Consider the following 829-nt stretch of genomic DNA (forward strand, 5'->3'; position numbering starts at 1 on the left):
TCCGGTCCCGGTCCGGTTCCAGTCCGGTCCGGCTCCGGTCGGGGCTCCGGTTCTGGTTCTGGTCCACTTCCGATCGGGCCGTCCGGTCCGGTAACGGTTCCGGTCCCGGTTCTGGCCCCGGTCCTGGCTCCGGCCGCGGTCAGGGCTCTGGTCAGGGCTCCGGTTCTGCTCCGGTCCCGGCTCCGGCCGTCCGGTAACGGTTCCGGTGCCGGTCAGAGCTCTGGCCGCGGTCAGGGGTCCGGTTCTGGTCCGGTCCGGCTCCGGTCAGGGCTCCGGTTGCGGTCCCGGTTCTGGCCGCGGTCAGGGGTCCGGTTCCGGTCCGGTTCCCGTCGGGGCTCCATTTCCGGTCCGGTTCTGGCCCCGGTCAGGGGTCCGGTCCATCTTCTGTCCGGTCCCGGTCCGGCTCCGGTCAGAGCCCCGGTTTCGGTCCGGTCCGGTCTCGGTCTGGCTTTGGCCGCGGTCAAGGGTCCGGTCCCATTCTGGTCCCGCTCCGGCCGCGGTCAGTTGTCCAGCCCGGTCCCGGTCCCGCTCTGGCCGCGGTCAGGGGTCCAGCCCGGTCCCGGTCCGGTTCCGGCCGCGGTCAGTTGTCCAGCCCGATCCCGGTCTGGCTTTGGCCGCGGTCAGTTGTCCAGCCCGGTCCCGGTCCCGGTCCCGTTCCGGCCGCGGTCAGTTGTCCAGCCCGGTCCCGGTCCCGTTCCGGCCGCGGTCAGTTGTCCAGCCCGGTCCCGGTCCCGCTCCGGCCGCGGTCAGTTGTCCAGCCCGGTCCCGGTCCCGGTGCGGCTCCGGCCGCGGTCAGTTGTCCAGCCCGGTCCCGGTGCGGCTCCGGCCG

General features: G+C 73.8%; 1 protein-coding gene across 1 annotated transcript in view; it reads right to left on the reverse strand.

Moving 5' to 3' along the window:
• Window positions 1-300: 300 nt before the first annotated feature.
• The window catches only part of SLC39A5 (solute carrier family 39 member 5), an 8,047-nt gene continuing 7,518 nt past the window's right edge, over window positions 301-829 (reverse strand). Inside the window, exon 7 of the mRNA XM_057388580.1 lies at window positions 301-530. Coding sequence (XP_057244563.1) covers window positions 301-530 — 230 coding nt within the window. The remainder of the gene's footprint in view (window positions 531-829) is intronic.

The sequence above is a fragment of the Malurus melanocephalus genome, unplaced genomic scaffold, assembly GCF_030028575.1.
Source record: "Malurus melanocephalus ecotype Western Australia unplaced genomic scaffold, MMel_1.1 scaffold_2131, whole genome shotgun sequence".
Lineage (NCBI taxonomy): Eukaryota > Metazoa > Chordata > Aves > Passeriformes > Maluridae > Malurus > Malurus melanocephalus.